The following is an 18,345-nucleotide window of genomic DNA, read 5'->3' as shown; positions in this document are numbered from 1 at the left end:
GCATCTCTGTGTACTGTAATGTCCAACCCAACCTCCTCAACATTTTTGACTGCGACGGACTGTAACACAAATAACCCGGCATCAAAATTCCTGATCAACTATCTCAACGGTGCCAGAACCCACCCCTTCCCAACCCCCCCCCCCCAATCTTAAACAGTATTGTTTTCCCCCCGCCGCCTCCCTTTGAAGTTGAGGCAGAGCTCATTAAGAGGCACCCCCAGCTCACCACGACACGAGTGCCTTCCCCAACCTTTTGTAGCGGATCTTTAATCAGCGCAGCCCCCGTCCCCTCCTAGATCACACGAGCTCTGGTTTGATAACAGGACTTTGAACATGTCCTAACCCCTAAGTCAAACGTTTTTTTTTTCCTTGAACCCACCCCCAGTAAGACAAACGTCTTTTTTTCCTCCATCTTACTCGAAGTCCACCTCAAATTATTTACATATATTATGCTAGGACCCCACAAACATTATTTCATCCTTAATTTTTTGTTTTTCTTTTGAGTTTATCTTCAAAGTGATTTTATCACGTGTTCTTTCCCCCTGTTTCGCTTGATCTCCCCCCCTCCCTCCCCTTCCCGCTCGACTCACTGATCCACCCAGGTTTTAAATTTGAGACCAATTTTTTTTCTTGACTTTCTCCACTCACCCCTGCGTGTTAATGAAAGCGTGGTCCCGGCCCATAGTCTCACGCGCCCCGCCGTTCGGGCATAAGTAGACCGGCATTGTTACGCCGTGTGTCTATACAATCCTATTGAATAGATGCTTGCGACAATTAGCCGGCAAATTCCGGCTTTACTGGATGTCTGGGAGGGAGGCGTGGAAGCGAGCTATCCATTTGATGTTGGTAATTTTTATGTAACCCCCTACTTTCGCTTCATTTGTCTTCTATTAAGTCTGGGCAGACACGGAGTCTGTGCCATGTCTGGTCTGGGCTTGGCGTTCCTGGATAGTTTTTGTTCAGGGGAGAAGGTGGGTCTGTTACACGCGAATCTAGAGTCCAAAACGGCAAGTATCCCACGCTGTACTTTTTGTCAAGTTTCCCGGAGTACACACCTATGTCAAGTATCCCTCAGTTAACCGGTCTCGAACCTTGACTGTATTGAGTAAGGAGAGTAGCACTAGCAACTCGACCTCTAAGCGACAATGTTTTAGAAAGCTGGACTGCTTTACAGTTTTGATTTAATAGACCAATAAATTGTGCAATGTTAGCCACCCCCCCGGGGATGGAGTGGTGGTGGTGGGGGGGGGGGGGGGGGGGGCAAGGAAAGGCGAGCCTAAGGTTGTGTTGGCGTGCTTAGATAGCCTTATCCCACCCCCATCCAATAGTTTAGAAAAAATTGGTAGCCGTTTAGGTTGCTTTAAACTTTATTTTTTTTACATTTGACTTTAGTGATACAATCATGAAAATATTACGCAATGGTGTTAATTAACAACTCAATAACATCTTTTCAATATATATATATATATATATATATATATATATATATATATATATATATATATATATATATATATATATATATATATATATATATATATATATATATATATATATATATATATATATATATATATATATATATATATATATATATATATATATATACCCTAAATACTTCGAGCTTTAGCTCACCCCTCCTCCCTCAAAGAAAGATTAAACAACTTGAAACTAAAGCAGCCTTAGACTTAGAGTACCCCCCCATTCCCCCCCCCCCCCCCCCCCCATATTTTATCAGCTAACCTTTGATTTGCTCTCGACCAGGCGAGGGACGGCTACATCTGTGGGGCAGGAACAGCCACGTGATTTCCACCAGCCTTCCCCCGTCCCACAAGTTCTTCCAGCCAATGCCCGTGGGTGAGGAGTCCTCCTACAGGCAGGTCAGCTCCGTCTGTTGCGGCTCCTGGCACGCTGTGGCCTTGACCGGTCCCCCAGGTAAGCTCACCACATCGCCAGGTAATGGCTAGTTGATGACGTAGACTTTTTATAGTCCCGGTAGACGTAATAGTCCCGGTAGGGTAGAGATTTAATAATAGCACCACACGACTCGAGTTTATGTGATAGCCTAACAAAATATACCAAACTAGAGTAAAAGAATAAGGTGTGCCTATCTGAACAAAGAATGAGCATATTTAGTACTTGCTTAAAAGCTGAGCAAAACGGATGATATACAAGCCTGTAATAGCCCAGTAACACCCATAGTAACAGCCCTATCAATAAACAAAGCCCTTAGCATGGCAGTAACGCCCAACAATTTAACAAAGCATGTAACAGCCCCGTTAGTCCAACAATGTAACAAAGCATGTAACAGCCCAGTTTGCCCAACAATGTAACAAAGCATGTAACAGCCCAGTTAGTCCAACAATGTAACAAAGCCTGTAACAGCACAGTTAGTCCAACAATGTAACAAAGCTGTAACAGCCCAGTAACAAACGTATTTGTTACAGCACGTGCCCCATGTAACTCAGCAGACGACAGCTCAGACAGCGAGACATCGGAACCGGAACTGACGTTTGATACGTCACAGCCTGATGTAAGTACCTGCTGTTTGTGGTCCGTGGTCACTTTTTTTCTAATTGACCAGAGTCTGGTTACTTCTTGATAGACACATAGAGCTTTTGATCTAGCCCCATCACTCGCATAATCTACCACACTAACCACATCACATAGTCCAGCACAGTAACTACATCACATAATCCACAACAGTAACACCATCACATAATCCACCACACAAACTACATCACATAATCCACCACAGTAACACCATCACATAATCCACCACAGTAACACCATCACATAATCCACCACAGTAACACCATCACATAATCCACCACAGTAACACCATCACATAATCCACCACACAAACTACATCACATAATCCACCACAGTAACACCATCACATAATCCACCACACAAACTACATCACATAATCCACAACAGTAACACCATCACATAATCCACCACACAAACTACATCACATAATCCACCACAGTAACACCATCACATAATCCACCACAGTAACACCATCACATAATCCACCACACAAACTACATCACATAATCCACCACAGTAACACCATCACATAATCCACCACACAAACTACATCACATAATCCACCACAGTAACACCATCACATAATCCACCACACAAACTACATCACATAATCCACAACAGTAACACCATCACATAATCCACCACACAAACTACATCACATAATCCACCACAGTAACACCATCACATAATCCACCACACAAACTACATCACATAATCCACAACAGTAACACCATCACATAATCCACCACACAAACTACATCACATAATCCACCACAGTAACACCATCACATAATCCACCACACAAACTACATCACATAATCCACCACACAAACTACATCACATATTCCACCACACTAACCCCATCACCTAATCCACCAAACAAACTTCATCACATAATCCACCACACAAACCACATCACATAATCCACCACACAAACCTCATCACATAATCCACCGAACCACATCACATAACCCCACCAAACCTCTATCACATAATCCACCTCACAAACCCACTCACATAACTCCCCCACACTAACCCTCATACCAACGCCTTAATAGATCATTCCTTTTTAAAAATGTGGTCAATTTTACTTTATAAAAGTTGACAGTTTCGCGCGTGAGTGTATGTATGTTTGCGAGTAAGCAACTACGCTTTTAGTTTTTAAGGTAATCTTACCCAGCCATAATTTAGTTAACCGACTACTTTGTTGGAATCGATTCCGTATTTTTAAAGTTTAAAACCAACATGTAAAACCAGAGTGGCAGAAGTTGTTAATTTTGAAAATGTTTTTTATTGATTAACTCCCCTTGATTAATGCTAATGAGATGAAGAATGGGGCAGGTTAGTGTGAAGAGTGCAGTAAAACAGGCCCCCGCGCGGGCACTCTGGGGTCGGGCTTGCCACTCCTAAGCCCCCTCGAGACACCCGGGCCGTAACTCCGTGGACGGGACCACATGCCCATCTGCCCCTCCCGAGAATGCCGTTCTGAAAACGATACCCCGAGACGACCTAAAAAATTCGTTGATTGGCTCAGTGGCGTAATCCAGGGGGGTGCAGGGGGGCGGCGGATAAAAGACCGGGGGTAATGAAACGAGATACTCCGACAAAATTGTGAAGCCATTCAAAAATATAAGACAACAAAACCACGGAACAAATGCCCGGGTTCTCAACGAGACGCTTGACCGAACCTCCCCTTCCCTTTATTAAAATCCTCCCCCCCCCCCAACCCGCGTCGGTTGCTCCTGTTAACTAAAATCAATAAACACGGTTTTTATACCACAGCGGTTAGCACGTCTTCCGATGGCAAATCTAATTGATAAAAATCATCTAACTTTATGAAATTCGGATATTGACCAGAAATGTAATTTAAAAATATCAAGAACACAGACCCCTCCCCCCTCCTCTACCCCCGCACAATTTTTTTAAATCGATTTTTTTGAAAAGCAGAATGGCCAGATGACGGGCGGGGTTTCTATTGAAGTAGAGTTACAAGAGTTACTGCACTTGTTTATAGAGTTGGGTGAAATATGAAGTTGTGTTGGGATGGTGGTGGGGGGGGGGGGGGGACGGTGACATTGGGGAGGGAGCGGCTCCGGGGAGAGAGAAGGATGTAGCACAAATGGAATCGAGGTCTGGGTAGAACGGAAACAAATACATTGATAATAACATGATACTAGTATGTTGTTTTTAAAAAGCCGCCTATACTAGCACTACAGTCTTTTTAACAGGAAAATTTATTTCGTTGTATTGTATTTACTTGTTAATAAATATAGTTATACGAACTCTATATTATAGAAATGACAAAATTATTAGTAAATTAACAGTGAACATCTAAAACGAACATATTTCCTGAAAAATTCAATTGTGTGTGAACCTTATGGCTCCTACTAGATCTAATTATTTTCTGTGTAAATTGTATTTTATTAAATACTATGCATTGTGTCAGAGTGTATTTCCATAAACAATTTTATTCTAAACTAATGTTTTACTTCACATGTCTAATGTTTTGTTGTTATGCCAGGAAGTTGGTGGTAGTTTAGGCCATTGGGAAATATATGAGAAGTAAAATATTTGCCCGAAAATGTGAGTAAAGTAATGAAGGCGTTTAACACACAAATGCGCAAAGTTGCAGTAGTCATTCACTAGTTTGTACTGAAACACACAGGCATCCAGCCCCACAGCAATTTATACAGTCACCCTTCCAGTCATACAGTGACCCTCCCAGTCATACAGTCACCCACCCAGTCATACAGTCACCCTCCCAGTTATACAGTCACCCTCCCAGTCATACAGTCAACCTCCCAGTCATACAGTCATACAGTCACCCTCCCAGTCATACAGTCACCCTCCCAGTCATACAGTCACCCTCCCAGTCATACAGTCACCCTCCCAGTTATACAGTCATACAGTCACCCTCCCAGTCATACAGTCACCCTCCCAGTCATACAGTCACCCTCCCAGTCATACAGTTACCCTCCTAGTCATACAGTCACCCTCCCAGTCATACAGTCACCCTCCCAGTCATCCCAGTCATACAGTCATACAGTCACCCTCCCAGTCATACAGTCACCCTCCCAGTCATACAGTCACCCAGCCAGTCATACAGTCACCCTCCCAGTCATACAGTCACCCTCCCAGTCACACAGTCACCCTCCCAGTCATACAGTCATACAGTCACCCAGTCATCTCGCTCCATTAGTCCTAACCTTCATAGACTTGATCTGATAATAAGAGCTCTCCAATTAAGCTTTTTGTGGTTCCCAAGACATTATTAGATTCTGTAAATTAATTTTTTCCCTTCTCCCCTCGCCAAAGTTGCGGCGAATTTGGCGCTTTATGTCCGGCCTTTGATGTGACTTTTCGCCTTTTGGTCGTGGCATCTGGCCGACTTGTTTAACTAATTGGGTCATGGGACTATTGTTCGGGGAAAACAATTCATTTAGTTGCTGAGACCGTGTTGTGGGCAGGGGAGGGGAGGGGTGGGGGGAGGGGGTGGCTGGTGGATTACTTCTGGTTGATGTGGGCAGGGGGAGGAGTTGTCCTGTGGATTACTTTTGATCAGTGTGGGTAGCCACAAGATATTGATCTATGTGTGTGGCTACTGAATATTTGACCGATCTTTGAAGGAATTCGGATAGCCACAACTAATTGACCTATTTGGATAGACTAATGTGGATAGCCAAAGAAAATAAATTCGACTGCTGTGGGCAGCAGAGCTTCTTTCATGCATCCCCACCCCACAAAGCCCAAGCGTCGACCCCCGGCCCTTCCAACGAACTAAAACAAAAAGTTCTATTATAATAGAAAAATTTACTCTAACTATGTCCGCTCCCCTCCTCACCGCTGTACATTTAAGTCCTATACCCCGTAAGTTTCAAATCCCCCCCCCCAGAGGCGTAGCAACCCTTCCCGGCGCCCGGGGACACACTTACAATTTGCACCCCCCTCAAACTTTCGATTTGCACCCCCCCCCCGTCAAACTTTCAATTTGTTTCTCCAACCTATTTTGGCGTCCCCTAAAGTCGGCGCCCGGGAACGTATGTCCGCCCCCCCCCCCCTCGCTACGCCTCTGCTCCCCCACCCCGAGAAGAAACACTGGTATGTAGGAGCTAGAGTTGATTCTAACTCCGAGTCTACACAATCCAAGTCATCAAGATGTGAGCTATGTGTATAGTAGAGATTTGGGATAGAATAAGTCTGTTTTTGTCTACTTAACTAGTCCTAACTTATACATTTTACAGAACCTCATTTAATGTTAGCGACTGTCTTGTTTTCTTAGTTTAGGATACATTAGGCTTGGTTTTTATTCCTATATTGTACGGGTAAGGGTTAGTGGGTTTGGTTTAGGATGTTTATAAGCTTTAATCCAAAGAGTGAGTTTAGGCTAGTGATGTCTTCTCTCCACAGAACAATCCCAGAGCGGCCCCAGTAGCCTGTGGTCTACAGGAGCGGGGACGAACCCGTCTAACACTGGAAGAGTTCTACTCGTTAGCAGAGGCCGCTGATGAAGGTACGGTAAACATAAATAAACAAAATAAACCTATAAATACTTGATGTACTTGCGCGCAGATTTCCAAACGTTTGGACTTTGTGATAACCGTTTAGGTTAGGGAGGATTTATGTACGCATGCGCAGTATATAAAACATTGCCACTGCGCATGCGTAGTTTGTTCCGGTTAAAATCGGCCATTTCTCTTTATTATTCCTGCTTGATATATTTAATACGAGCCGACCCGCGGCATATCATACGCCGCTATTTAGTTGTTTTATTTTCTACTTTTCAGTCATTCATAATTTTTGAATTCGACAGTACCAATGCTGCCACTGAAAATATTTGCTTTAAAACACTATCAGTAGGTTGTTAAGGACGATACTACCCCCACCCTACCCTAAACCCCCTCCCCCACCCTCCCCGTGAAAGCAGCCTCCTCTTAGTTACCTCCCCTAAGTTTAAAATCGTTTTAAACTAAATTATCTGCCCTAACAGCCGTCACTAAACCCGGCTATACGATTGTAAACATTTAAAGTGAACCACAGCTCACCAGACCATGTAGGGGTGGGGGTAGTAAGGAGCGCACTTACAGCTTGGTGTTTTCTAGCGTTTCCAAGAAGATAATTATATATATAGATTTTGATTCTTAAGGTGTGTCAGATTCCTATGGTGTGTCAGATTCTTATGGTGTGTCAGATTCTTATAGTGTGTCAGATTCTTATAGTGTGTCAGATTCTTATAGTGTGTCAGATTCTTATGGTGTGTCCGATTCTTATGGTGTGTCCGATTCTTATGGTGTTTCAGATGATTGTATGACGCACGAAGAAGATCAACGAGATGTGACGTCTGCCATGACGTCAGACAGTTGTATGGACACTCCCCCCTCTGATAATGGGTCACTACCAGAGCCCAACACAAACATTCCTGACGAAGAACCTAACCCTACCATCTCGCCCAGAGAGGCTGAGGCTGAAACACCTTTAGTTTCAAATAGTAAAACTTCAGCAAATGAAGAATCAACAAACCAACCAATCAAACGAGCCGAATCTGGTCACGTGGCAAACAGAGCAACCAAACAAAAAGAACTGACCAGAACTCAGGCTTTAAGAAACCAACTTTTGAAGACGAGAGTGAACGGGATCGGAACCCGGGCCAACACCATGTTCATCAGCACGTCGACGTCAGAGCGGTTCCTTCTCCCCCGGCAGACGACAACACTAAACAGACCCCACGTGACTCTGGTCGCCTTTGACCAGGTGTCCGTTGGCGTCACATCCCAAGACTCGAAAGATTCTGGCACCACCAGTAGTGGTCATTCAAGTCCGCTGCCCAGTGGTCAGATCTCTAGCGTCAGACCGGAAGTCGTTGTCTCGTGCTCTCCGGCCTCGACTCACTGGAGTCATGACGCGCGTCAGAAGAACTTTTCGAGGGAGACATCCAGCGACAAGTCTAATCGAGAGGCTGCTACCACAGTAGAAGTATCAGAGGTAAGCTTGTTAGTTTAGTCAATTTTATCAAGGGTAAACTTGTTAGTTTAGTCAATTTTATCAAGGGTAAACTTGTTAGTTTAGTCAATTTTATCAAGGGTAAACTTGTTAGTTTAGTCAATTTTATCAAGGGTAAACTTGTTAGTTTAGTCAATTTTATCAAGGGTAAACTTGTTAGTTTAGTCAATTTTATCAAGGGTAAACTTGTTAGTTTAGTCAATTTTATCAAGGGTAAACTTGTTAGTTTAGTCAATTTTATCAAGGGTAAACTTGTTAGTTTAGTCAATTTTATCAAGGGTAAACTTGTTAGTTTAGTCAATTTTATCAAGGGTAAACTTGTTAGTTTAGTCAATTTTATCAAGGGTAAACTTGTTAGTTTAGTCAATTTTATCAAGGGTAAACTTGTTAGTTTAGTCAATTTTATCAAGGGTAAACTTGTTAGTTTAGTCAATTTTATCAAGGGTAAACTTGTTAGTTTAGTCAATTTTATCAAGGGTAAACTTGTTAGTTTAGTCAATTTTATCAAGGGTAAACTTGTTAGTTTAGTCAATTTTATCAAGGGTAAACTTGTTAGTTTAGTCAATTTTATCAAGGGTAAACTTGTTAGTTTAGTCAATTTTATCAAGGGTAAACTTGTTAGTTTAGTCAATTTTATCAAGGGTAAACTTGTTAGTTTAGTCAATTTTATCAAGGGTAAACTTGTTAGTTTAGTCAATTTTATCAAGGGTAAACTTGTTAGTTTAGTCAATTTTATCAAGGGTAAACTTGTTAGTTTAGTCAATTTTATCAAGGGTAAACTTGTTAGTTTAGTCAATTTTATCAAGGGTAAACTTGTTAGTTTAGTCAATTTTATCAAGGGTAAACTTGTTAGTTTAGTCAATTTTATCAAGGGTAAACTTGTTAGTTTAGTCAATTTTATCAAGGGTAAACTTGTTAGTTTAGTCAATTTTATCAAGGGTAAACTTGTTAGTTTAGTCAATTTTATCAAGGGTAAACTTGTTAGTTTAGTCAATTTTATCAAGGGTAAACTTGTTAGTTTAGTCAATTTTATCAAGGGTAAACTTGTTAGTTTAGTCAATTTTATCAAGGGTAAACTTGTTAGTTTAGTCAATTTTATCAAGGGTAAACTTGTTAGTTTAGTCAATTTTATCAAGGGTAAACTTGTTAGTTTAGTCAATTTTATCAAGGGTAAACTTGTTAGTTTAGTCAATTTTATCAAGGGTAAACTTGTTAGTTTAGTCAATTTTATCAAGGGTAAACTTGTTAGTTTAGTCAATTTTATCAAGGGTAAACTTGTTAGTTTAGTCAATTTTATCAAGGGTAAACTTGTTAGTTTAGTCAATTTTATCAAGGGTAAACTTGTTAGTTTAGTCAATTTTATCAAGGGTAAACTTGTTAGTTTAGTCAATTTTATCAAGGGTAAACTTGTTAGTTTAGTCAATTTTATCAAGGGTAAACTTGTTAGTTTAGTCAATTTTATCAAGGGTAAACTTGTTAGTTTAGTCAATTTTATCAAGGGTAAACTTGTTAGTTTAGTCAATTTTATCAAGGGTAAACTTGTTAGTTTAGTCAATTTTATCAAGGGTAAACTTGTTAGTTTAGTCAATTTTATCAAGGGTAAACTTGTTAGTTTAGTCAATTTTATCAAGGGTAAACTTGTTAGTTTAGTCAATTTTATCAAGGGTAAACTTGTTAGTTTAGTCAATTTTATCAAGGGTAAACTTGTTAGTTTAGTCAATTTTATCAAGGGTAAACTTGTTAGTTTAGTCAATTTTATCAAGGGTAAACTTGTTAGTTTAGTCAATTTTATCAAGGGTAAACTTGTTAGTTTAGTCAATTTTATCAAGGGTAAACTTGTTAGTTTAGTCAATTTTATCAAGGGTAAACTTGTTAGTTTAGTCAATTTTATCAAGGGTAAACTTGTTAGTTTAGTCAATTTTATCAAGGGTAAACTTGTTAGTTTAGTCAATTTTATCAAGGGTAAACTTGTTAGTTTAGTCAATTTTATCAAGGGTAAACTTGTTAGTTTAGTCAATTTTATCAAGGGTAAACTTGTTAGTTTAGTCAATTTTATCAAGGGTAAACTTGTTAGTTTAGTCAATTTTATCAAGGGTAAACTTGTTAGTTTAGTCAATTTTATCAAGGGTAAACTTGTTAGTTTAGTCAATTTTATCAAGGGTAAACTTGTTAGTTTAGTCAATTTTATCAAGGGTAAACTTGTTAGTTTAGTCAATTTTATCAAGGGTAAACTTGTTAGTTTAGTCAATTTTATCAAGGGTAAACTTGTTAGTTTAGTCAATTTTATCAAGGGTAAACTTGTTAGTTTAGTCAATTTTATCAAGGGTAAACTTGTTAGTTTAGTCAATTTTATCAAGGGTAAACTTGTTAGTTTAGTCAATTTTATCAAGGGTAAACTTGTTAGTTTAGTCAATTTTATCAAGGGTAAACTTGTTAGTTTAGTCAATTTTATCAAGGGTAAACTTGTTAGTTTAGTCAATTTTATCAAGGGTAAACTTGTTAGTTTAGTCAATTTTATCAAGGGTAAACTTGTTAGTTTAGTCAATTTTATCAAGGGTAAACTTGTTAGTTTAGTCAATTTTATCAAGGGTAAACTTGTTAGTTTAGTCAATTTTATCAAGGGTAAACTTGTTAGTTTAGTCAATTTTATCAAGGGTAAACTTGTTAGTTTAGTCAATTTTATCAAGGGTAAACTTGTTAGTTTAGTCAATTTTATCAAGGGTAAACTTGTTAGTTTAGTCAATTTTATCAAGGGTAAACTTGTTAGTTTAGTCAATTTTATCAAGGGTAAACTTGTTAGTTTAGTCAATTTTATCAAGGGTAAACTTGTTAGTTTAGTCAATTTTATCAAGGGTAAACTTGTTAGTTTAGTCAATTTTATCAAGGGTAAACTTGTTAGTTTAGTCAATTTTATCAAGGGTAAACTTGTTAGTTTAGTCAATTTTATCAAGGGTAAACTTGTTAGTTTAGTCAATTTTATCAAGGGTAAACTTGTTAGTTTAGTCAATTTTATCAAGGGTAAACTTGTTAGTTTAGTCAATTTTATCAAGGGTAAACTTGTTAGTTTAGTCAATTTTATCAAGGGTAAACTTGTTAGTTTAGTCAATTTTATCAAGGGTAAACTTGTTAGTTTAGTCAATTTTAACTGAGGTAAACTTGCTAGTTTAGAAAATTGTAACTAAGTTAAAGTTGTTAGTTTAATCAATTATAACTGAGGTAAGCTTCTTACTTTAGTCAAATAACTGAGGTAAACTTGTTAGTTTAGTCAGCGTCAACTGTGTTAGATATGATGTTGGCAGATACATGTGTGATGTGGGCAGATACATGTTTGATGTGGGCAGATACATGTGTGATGTGGGTAGATACAAGTGTGATGTGGGCAGATACAAGTGTGATGTTGGCAGATATCTGTGATGTAGGCAGATACATATGTAATGTGGGCAGATACACGTAATGTGGTCAGATACATGTGTAATGTGGGACATACATGTGAATTGTGGGCATATACAAGTGTGATCGGGGCAGAAACGTGTGTTATGTGGGCAGATACATGTGTGATGTGGGCAGATACATGTGTGATGTGGGCAGATACATGTGTGATGTGGGCAGATACATGTGTGATGTGGGCAGATACATGTGTGATGTGGACAGAAACTGTGTGTGATGTGGGCAGATAATTTTTAAAAAATAACATAAGCAGTTGTCTTCTATGTAACGTTTGTGTGTCGAGTTGATGTCACCTAGATTATGGACATGTAATCTGGATTTCGGACAAACACACCTGGCCTATACACATATCCTCATTCTCAACATCAGTTTTGGATCAGCCGCGGAGATTGGCCCAACAGCCTCCGTCATCAGCTATGGACTGTATCCAATACACCCACCTCATCTGGTTATTTATTTGTTTACATCCCCCCCCCACCCTCTGCAGCAAATGGTTCCATCTGCACCTCAGTCCACTTCCGCCTCCTGGGTGGTCCGGGTTGAACTCACTTTCCCTGACCCCTGACCTTTGCAGCGTATCGCGGTTAGCTAAGATTCATAAACACGGGCTGCCTACATTTTGCGGGCCGACCAAAACACGACGATGAGCGGCACAAAGGTGCGCTTGTTGCAGGCAGGCCTTGGACGATGATGGCGGGGATTGGTAAACAGTTATGATGGCAACATAAATGTTGTAGATAGGGACAGCTGGGGGACGGGGGGGGGGGGGGGTTGTATGATGGCAACATAAATGTTGTAGATAGGGACGGGGACGGGGGTAGTATGGTAATATAAATGTTGTAGGTTTAGGGTGGGGGTGTTGTAAGATAGCAACATAAATGTTGTAGATAGGAATAGTTGGTTGAGGGGGAAGGGGGTGGAGTGACGCACCTAACGGGGAGGGGACGGAGTCAGATATCATTCTAGCAGCGTCACCTAATTTGTTTATTTTTTAAAAACAGGTCCGATAACTCCGGTAACAATCGCGGCATTTATATTGTTCATACAGAGTTATTTTCATCGACTTGCATACTTTCAGTAACAGTTTATGTTTATATAACGCTGGAGACGGAAGGTCTGAGTAAATAAGGTTCACTTTATTAATTTCTTTTTTTTCTTAATTAGACGCCAAATATAGCTACCTTATTTATAATGGTGCTACTTTTTTATAAATATGCCAAATATAGCTACCTTATTTATAATGTTGCAACTTTTTAAAAGTAAAGATGCTAAATATAGCTCGCTTATTTTTAATGTTTGCTACTTTTTAAAAATATAGAAGCCAAATTTAGCTAGATTATTTATAAATTTCGCTACTATTTTTTGGACACCAAATATAACTATTAATATCACATATTGCTATATACATGTACTAATAAATATTTGGCCGATTCTAGTCGGAATAAGATACGCATGCGATACGCATGCGCAATGGAGAGAAACTACGACTTAGCGGCGATGTTTTCGATGGTACTGCGCATGCGTGTGTTTACAACCGCAGAACCCTAATACCAACCCTAATCCTATCCTTAACCCTATCCCTAATCCTATCCCTAACCCTATCCCTAATCCTACCCCTAACCCTCATTCTAGCCCTAACCCTAGCCATAGGTCACTGCGCATGCGCAGAAATATCTTTTGCCGAAAAATCTTATTCCGAGTAGACACTTCGTAAATATTTTGTGCCAAATATTCTTACCTTGTGATCCCAAACATGCTTTTTTCTTTAATTAAAAATAAAATATTTCCAACATATATAATTGTCGACGGTGCTATGCAGTAGACATGCGATGTAATATCTGTAATTTCCTTATTAGATAAGTGAGATGTAAGATGTATGGTGCGGATGAGCAATTGTGCTTTTTGGGACAACCACCCACCTACATCTGCACGCCTTTGAAACTTTCAGGGGGGGGGGGGGGTGAACGGAGAAGGGGCCCTTAGATTGTTTAAATTTTCGCCGAGGAGGGGATGGCCAACTTGCTTGGTAAAAATATTTTTTTCTATGTTTATTAAAAAATTTTAAAACTATTTCGTCAGGGGTAGGGATAGCTGAAAGAAACCCTGTCCACGAGTTGCGCCTTTGATACGTTTCATCAGTACAGCTAGATACAGCTCTATGTAGAACTATGACAGCCAATCGTGCCGTGATGTCAGTTGTGATGGTAGTTGTGATGGTAGTTATGATGGTAATTCTAATGGTAGTTGTGATGGTAATTGTGATGGTATTTGTGATGGCAGATGGTAGTTCTGATGGTAGCTATGATGGTAGTTCTGATGGTAGTATTATGGCAGTTGTGATGTCTGATGTCAGTTGATGTAAACTGATGCCTGCGGTTTGATGCAGGCCCACCTGCAGTGGCGTGAAGCTGATAACGCGTGATCTCCACGTGATCTCCACGTGATCTCCACATCAAACGGGATCTCGCCTCCCATCAAAGCCACGTGTTGACAATTGATAGCCACGCTGGACACGGGGTTGCGTCCCCTGTCCACTTGCGGAAAACCGCGAAAAGATTGGCCGAGGCCCATTACTGCGGTCTCTAATAGGTTTACCCATCTTAATCTGACGGATCCGTTTTACGCTTTTCCGTTTGAAGGGCCCAGTTGCGGTGTGGGACTGACGAATCTGCTGTAAGATTACACCCCCTTGCTGACCCCCTAGCGTGCAGACGTCAAAATATTTTCTTGTTGTCGGACCGAACTTGCTGAGTTTGTGCTTATTTCGTCCACAGTATTTCGTCAAAGATCATCCGATCTCTAACGCCTCGCTTTGCCTATGTCGTCTGCTTGTTTCCAATGAAAGGCCTCCTCCCGTCATTACCTGTCAACCTAGACGACGGCCACTTCTTTGACTGGTGGCGCTGCCTCACGCAAGTGCTGAGCTTAAGAAGAGCTAAGCATGCGCAGTGCGGCCGTGGTTCCTGGGGCTTAGTTGTAACTGTCTACAAATGGCAAAGGGCGTCCCGTCACCGTACTCACCCAGGCATACAAACGCCTGCACGTGCACACGATTAGCGCATTCATCTGTACAAAGCCGGCATGTCCCGAGACCAAATTCTACTTTACCTGCCCCCTTGACTTTAGATGACCGGTGGGCCGGAAAATTCCGGCTGTGTGTAACTCATAGGATCACAGGTCTGTCGTGCTGCTAACGGCGCGGAGTTATCCCCACCTGATTGGGGTATTATGTTACATCATAACAATTGTCTGCCCCTGTTTCCTGCTTAACTTGTCGAGTTATGTCCCCATGAGCTGAAGCATGTTGATTTTTTAAAAATCCAGCCCACAACAGCAATCTCGCCACACAAAAGCATGCATTTATCCCCCACATACACACGACCGGTCTCACCACACAATAACATGCACATATTACCCCCATCCCCACTCAAACCCAACTCCCCCCCCCCCACTCAAACCCCACAATATTATGCACAATCTGATTTGTGTAGAGCCCAAACCATTTCTAAGCACGCTATCGTCTGCAACAAATGCCGGTTCTGTAGGTTGAGTTAGGTTGGTGAGGGTGTTGGTTTGTGAGGGTGTTGGGTTTGTGAGGGTGTTAGGTTAGTGAGGGTGTTATTTTTGTGGGGGCTTTAAGTTTGTGAGGGCGTTAAGTTTGTGGGGGCTTTAAGTTTGTGGGGGGCTTTAAGTTTGTGAGTGCGTTAGTTTTGTGAGGGCGTTATTTTTGTGAGGGCTTTAAGTTTGTGAGTGCGTTAGTTTTGTGAGGGCGTTATTTTTGTGGGGGCTTTAAGTTTGTGAGTGCGTTAGTTTTGTGAGGGCGTTATTTTTGTGGGGGCTTTAAGTTTGTGAGTGCGTTAGTTTTGTGAGGGCGTTATTTTTGTGGGGGCTTTAAGTTTGTGAGGGCGTTAGGTTTGTGGGGGCTTTAAGTTTGTGAGGGCGTTAGTTTTGTGAGGGCTTTAAGTTTGTGAGTGGGTTTGTGAAGGCGTCGCGTTTTTGAGGGCATTAATTTTGTGCCACTTCATGTTAAGCCAAACCATTTGAACCCTAAATTTCTGGATTTTTTATTACATATGGGCTGACTATGAACACTGTACACACGCTTCAAACACCCTGTCGTTTCAACCATCATTATTCACATCCTCATCGACATTCTCTAGCCAGTGGCACCAATAGCACGTGAGAGAGGAACAAACCCTGGACCAGGAAGTGCTGATAGTCTGCAGCGTGTCAGGGTGACCTCTGTCCATCAGTCCAAGTTACGCCAGGTGTCAGCTAGCAGGTCACGTGGTCTCGATGCCATCACCTGTTCAGGTAAAAAAAATATAAATCACCTTTAGCACTATTTTTATCATTTCTTTCCAATCTTTAAAATAAGCCTTCGAGGATGTAAAATCCGAAGTAAAATAAAAAAAAAGTATGCCATAAAAGTTACTTATGGAACGGCGTGGTCGAACGGTAGAGTACATGGCTGCTAACCCTAAAGTCTCGTAGTCGGACCCCTGACTCTAGTCAGCAGCACGTCGGTGAATCCACCCAGCTCTAGTGGATATCTCACTCACATTTAAGAGATAGGCGGCTGGGGATAGAGCCTACCACAATATAGCTTTACATGTCGAGGTCACTGAAACAGATGAACTCTACTTCCTTTGTTTTACATGCTGGAAGCGTAGAAGGAAGAAATTTACTCATGTAATTAATTAATATTTTTTACAAAATGTTAATTGGAATAAATATACTTTTAATAATAATTCTCAACAAAAAAATATGTAGACCTATCATTAACTAAATAAAAACTGTTTTTTTTTGTTTGTTAGGTAATATTACGCAATTTATTTTGCAGCATAAATTTTAAAGCATTAGTTTGATGACCATTGAATTTTGTGTACGATTTTCAGGCCAACGTTCAGAGTCAGTTCAGGCAGAAGGAAGAAGGCGTGGTCCATCTCAGCCAGACTTTTCGCTGGGCGACCTTCTGGTGACGTCACAGCCCCGTCTCCATGGCGACGACAGGGCGCGCAGTTCAACCAGTAGGAGGGTTGTGTACTCGAGCGGCTCGTCCTGGAGGAGCAGGAACAAAACCTGATGAGACGATGACATTTTGTTAAATACATGCATGCCTGTATTGATGAGAGAATGACATTTTGTTAAATACATGCATGCCTGTATTGATGAGAGAATGACATTTTGTTAAACTCATGCATATCTGTATTGATGAGAGAATGACATTTTGTTAAACTCATGCATATCTGTATTGATGAGAGAATGACATTTTGTTAAACTCATGCATATCTGTATTGATGAGAGAATGACATTTTGTTAAACTCATGCATATCTGTATTGATGAGAGAATGACATTTTGTTAAACTCATGCATATCTGTATTGATGAGAGAATGACATTCTGTTAAAACACATGCATATCTGTATTGATGAGAGAATGACATTTTGTTAAACTCATGCATATCTGTATTGATGAGAGAATGACATTCTGTTAAAACACATGCATGTCTGTATTGATGAGAGAATGACATTTTGTTAAATACATGCATGTCTGTATTGATGAGAGATTGACATTCTGTTAAACGCATGCGTCTACATTGATGAGAGAATGATATTTTGTTAAACAGACGCATGTCTGTCACATGCATGTCTATATTGAATAGACTTGATCTTGTTTGCCCGAAAAACTGTGATCAGATATCTTTTAGCCAGACTGACACGATGGGTTACAGAGGAATCTCTTTCCCGAACCAAAACTTCGCTTCATTAGACTGTTTAAGTCACAGTTACTGGTCGATAAAGCTGATATATGCTACAATAATAACAGTGAGCCTTTTGTTCACATTGGCTGTTTGTAATACATTAAAAATATATCTTGACCAAACATTAACAATGAAATAACATTTAAACAACATAAGAAGGAATTTTATATTTACAAAATATAGATATATCGTGAAATAGAATGAGTGGAGTGAGCAGTGGCGTAGCCAGGATCGTCTCAAAGGGGGGGGGGGGGGTTTCCAATTTTTACTTTTTACCCGGGGACAAACTTTCGATTTGCACCCCCCCCCCCCCTCAAACTTTCGGTTTGCACCCCCCCCTCAAACTTTCGATTTGCACTCCCCTTATATTTTTTATATATACCGAGGGGTCTATGGGGGGGGGGGGGGGTTATGACCCCCCTAACCCCCCTGCCTACGCCACTGGGAGTGAGTAGGTTCTTTGATTTAGTGTTAAATCAGTTATGGGGTGATAAATAATTATTTGTTTTTAGGCCTATATAGGCCAATTTTCTGTTATATATTGTTTTTATTAGATTAAGAAGATATTTTCTAAAATGTGGTGAC

At 40.6% G+C, this 18,345-nt stretch overlaps 1 protein-coding gene across 1 annotated transcript in view; it reads left to right on the top strand.

Moving 5' to 3' along the window:
- The window catches only part of LOC131946518 (X-linked retinitis pigmentosa GTPase regulator-like), a 74,756-nt gene extending 57,656 nt beyond the window's left edge, over positions 1 to 17,100 (top strand). The window contains exons 9-14 of the mRNA XM_059307339.1: positions 1,765 to 1,935; positions 2,448 to 2,533; positions 6,961 to 7,063; positions 7,850 to 8,532; positions 16,158 to 16,311; positions 16,896 to 17,100. Of these exons, the coding sequence (XP_059163322.1) occupies positions 1,765 to 1,935; positions 2,448 to 2,533; positions 6,961 to 7,063; positions 7,850 to 8,532; positions 16,158 to 16,311; positions 16,896 to 17,083 (1,385 nt within the window). The 3' untranslated portion in view covers positions 17,084 to 17,100. The remainder of the gene's footprint in view (positions 1 to 1,764; positions 1,936 to 2,447; positions 2,534 to 6,960; positions 7,064 to 7,849; positions 8,533 to 16,157; positions 16,312 to 16,895) is intronic.
- The last annotated feature ends 1,245 nt before the right edge of the window (positions 17,101 to 18,345 follow it).

The sequence above is a fragment of the Physella acuta genome, unplaced genomic scaffold (genome assembly GCF_028476545.2).
Source record: "Physella acuta isolate Inbredline_101_S28 unplaced genomic scaffold, ASM2847654v3 ptg000562l, whole genome shotgun sequence".
Taxonomy (NCBI): domain Eukaryota; kingdom Metazoa; phylum Mollusca; class Gastropoda; family Physidae; genus Physella; species Physella acuta.
The sequence above is the reverse complement of the archived record's forward strand: the minus strand, read 5'-3'. Positions and strand labels throughout refer to the sequence as shown.